The sequence below is a fragment of the Carya illinoinensis genome, chromosome 2 (genome assembly GCF_018687715.1).
Source record: "Carya illinoinensis cultivar Pawnee chromosome 2, C.illinoinensisPawnee_v1, whole genome shotgun sequence".
Lineage (NCBI taxonomy): Eukaryota > Viridiplantae > Streptophyta > Magnoliopsida > Fagales > Juglandaceae > Carya > Carya illinoinensis.
In genome coordinates, this window is record NC_056753.1 from 4,217,115 (window position 1) to 4,220,880 (window position 3,766).

General features: G+C 37.1%; 1 protein-coding gene across 1 annotated transcript; it reads right to left on the reverse strand.

Annotated features, from left to right (window-relative positions):
- Nucleotides 1-448: 448 nt before the first annotated feature.
- LOC122297772 (UDP-galactose/UDP-glucose transporter 4-like) lies at nt 449-3,471 on the reverse strand. Its single transcript, XM_043107968.1, has 7 exons — nt 3,015-3,471; nt 2,513-2,541; nt 2,197-2,398; nt 1,745-1,987; nt 1,558-1,659; nt 1,365-1,472; nt 449-910 (listed from the first exon to the last, which is right to left on the reverse strand). Exons 1-7 carry the CDS (start codon nt 3,138-3,140, stop codon nt 644-646), a joined length of 1,077 nt encoding a protein of 358 aa, XP_042963902.1. The 5' UTR covers nt 3,141-3,471; the 3' UTR covers nt 449-643.
- Nucleotides 3,472-3,766: the final 295 nt, after the last annotated feature.

Below are 3,766 nucleotides of genomic sequence, written 5' to 3' on the forward strand. Positions count from 1 at the left end.
CGATGTTATTTTCCTTTCTCAAAACACGAATGCACTCTCTTTTTTGACGGTTTGATAAAGAGATAGAGAGATAATCGAAAGGGCTTGAATGCACTCTCTTTTTTGACGGTTTGATAAAGAGATAGAGAGATAATCGAAAGGGCTTGAATTCGAGCATGGCGTTAATTCACGTTGCGAACATGCAGGCAATTGACCAAACACGTTTCAAAGTGCTGTGCTGTCACTTTTTGTCGTTTATAATTTGTGGCCACCTTCAATTTCCTTGTTCCATACAATTTTTTTTTTTTTTTTTTTTGTCTTAAATAAGACCATTATTTCTCACCACAATAAAGAACAGAAACTCTCTTTTCATTTTTTTCAATTATTATTATCTTTTTATAAATCTCTTTTTCATAAATAATAATGAAAATAATATTGGAAAAAGATGGAAATCTATATGTAAAAAATATTTGAAAAAAATAATAGCAGAATGGATTCAATTTATGTAAGAGAAAATCCCACAAGTTTTTCAAACTCTTTATGACCTGAAATTTCTGAAGGCCTTTTTTCGATCCATACCAGAATTTCTAGTTCCTAAAATAATTGATTAAAAGGGTGCATAATTTTAAAGAATAAATTATAGAAGTTGCAGTAGTTCTTAACATCAGACCAGAGGCATTTTTTCTTCATCTTGTTCTACATTTTCTTGTTCAGTTATCTCATGCTCAGTGCTAGCAGGCTTCGCAATATGGGCACCGGAAGAGAAGGGGGAGGTGGAGGAGACCCTCTTGTTAGGTTTGTTATCAGGCAAGAGCTTCAGTGTGATTCCCATGGCTATCAGCAGAAGTCCAGTCCCATGTTGCTCAGTCAATGGCTTTGTAAATATCATGTATGAAAGTAATAATGTCACCGCCTTCCTTGCTGTTGTCACCTGTGAATAATTATTTTTGGAAAAAAAAAAAAAACTCCATATTAAAAATTTTAAAATAAGTGTAGTTTCAATTTTTATAAAATTAAAAAAAAATATTTACAAAAGAAGTATAAAAGATTGCAATATTGTCTTTGAAATGTCAGCCCAACATGACTTTATGTTTAGTACATGTTACTGAAAAAAATCAGAAGCTACAGGTACAGGGGGTCGAGACTGAGGGGTGGGAGGACTTGGGAAACTACACCATTCATTAGCAACTTGAAATAAAGGGCAGTTACTCCCCAAAAGAGAGATGCTAGAAAAAGGGATAACACTCCCCGAAAGAGCATAAATGCATAATGCATTGATGGAAGTTTTTGAAAGCACAAAATGGATGGAATTTATTGGACCTATGTTATCTTTAGCATAAATTGACATAATGGAACAAAGGAAAAAGCTTGTGAGAAGAATGCACCATGGCCGTAGTGGCAGCACCAAAGAGGGCAATGAGGGAGAGGACAGAAACTTGGCCGATAAATGTAGCCATGGCTTCAAACACTAGCACTCCATAAACGTATGGATGCTGCATGAAAATGATCAACAAGATCTTTAGAGCATGCATTATGTAGTACTTATGGGAAAAAGAAAGAAGCATTTTCCCCTTTTACCTTTGAGCATGAACTCCATGCTTTAAATAATTCTCCAGTTACAAGCATTGGTGGAATCAAGAAAGGCAGGCCGACTACGGTTGAGCAAAACAGCATCTCTGTCTGCACATTAAGGTCATGCTTTCATAATGAATGCCTTTTTCCACATTTAAACACCCAATTAGAAATTAACAGGGCATGAAATCACCTGGCTGGTTTCGGGATTCATGGTGAAGATTGCTTCTTGCAGATTACCCAAAAAGGAATCCATGATTAGAGCACCAGATACCATTATAACACCAATTACACTGAAGTTTGGAGAAGTTTGTGCATCAGCTAAGGTGAAGAGGATCAAACCCACAACCAAGAGTATCGCAGACACGTATTCGTGAAGTGGATATTTCCGCCTCAGACCAGGTATGAATGCACCCATTACCATGACTGGGAGAACCTGAATGCAACCAAAATCATAACAATGAGAAAATATCTTTGAGGACGCGGAAATCGAGCCCAAGTATTTGACCTATCTTATAATCATGGGACTGCTTGGAACTGAACTATTTATCAAAATTTATTCTCAGAAAACTATTAATTGCATTTACTTAATTTCCATTGTTATACAACAATAAGCCTTCATCCAGAAAATATTATGCTGTTTACCTTTGTGGATTTGAACATAAGCTGTGCAGGGTAGTTCAGGAAAGCCAAGGACCCTTTGGTAAGTCCATGGGAGCCCATAAGTACAGCAGAGAGTTTCACATAAGTCTTCCATGGGTTAACCATTTGCTTGGGGGTGAAGCCTTGGAGATAAAGCAGAAACAGGTAGACAAAGCCTTGAACAAATGTGAAATACCAACCATAGCTGGGAAAAAAAAAATCATATGAATCCATCGTGAATAATTATAGTAAGAAAATCCTTAATTAAAGCTAAGAATCAGAGGTGCCGCATAAAACAGTACTACGAGACTCAACTTACCTGAATTGGAGCCTGTTGTACACGTACTCCTAAAGATTATGCAAAGATTAAGAATGAATCAGAAACTACTGACAAAAATTCTGTATCTAAATCAAATTGATTCATTCCGGAAATTAAAATCGGTTCAAAAAATAAGGAAAGCCTACGATCAAATCATTTAAGAATCCCCTAAAGAACCAAAAAGAAGTTCATATTTTCGTATTAATTCTTTAGCTCGGTTTTATGGGAAACCAAACAGATGCATTAAAACAGAGTAAAAAAAAACGTCGTACTTCCGCCTTTAAAAGAATAAAACTTCGCCATATTTCCCTTTTCCGTATCTCGGCAGCCAAACAGCGAAAAATCAATAAATCCCATGTCAGCAAATTAAAAGTAAAATCAAGATAAGCAAGAATCTTTTTTCTCACTTCTATCATTCACCAAAAAAGTTCAAAACACATTATCTGTCACTGTCACGTACCAAACAGAGGGCCAAATACCGAGAGAGAGAGAGAGAGACTACCTCGCAGATACCATTGACAAGATAGCCAAAGAAGAACCCAGCAGAGCAAATGAGGAACTGTTTCCATTTGGGTCGGTCTGAGAGCGAAATCCCGAACAGCGACCGTGCTTGCTCCTCTATCCTCATTAATTCCGTTTCGTTCCAACAATCACTCACAGACTAACAGGTTCTTTCCCTCGGCCTATTGGGTTTGGGTATCAATCAGAGTGTTCAAATAAATGAAACCATTGGTACCGAAGTTTGATCAAAGACGACAATTATACCAACACCGCTTTCGGTTCATTTGCATGTTGACCCTCCCACAGAGAGAGAAAAGAGAGGCGGAAAGATGGAAAAAACTATCTGTTTGATTACACTAACCATGTGAAACTCACGAGTATTATGGAAGATTTTTACATTCTCAACTTTGGTCTCAAGTCTCGCTTTGTAGGGGAGAGAGAGAGAGAGAGATTTTCTGGCTTTCTGTAGTACACGATGTGCAAGAATATTTTGGAAGCTTTGCAGGGGCTATAATCACGTGTGGCTCGAGTGTATGATATGGTTTTGTAGACATTAATTTGAGGTAAGAGTCTAATCTTCCCATTTTTTAACTCATCTGCTGTTTTTCTCCGGCCCGACAGCAATTAAGGGTGTAAAAAAAAATCGATAAATCGATAAATTAGATCAGATTGGATTAGATCAAACTAGTGATATTGATCCGGTTCTGAGTTTAGTTCGGTCCGGTACCGATTTTAGTTTTCTTAAAACCGGTC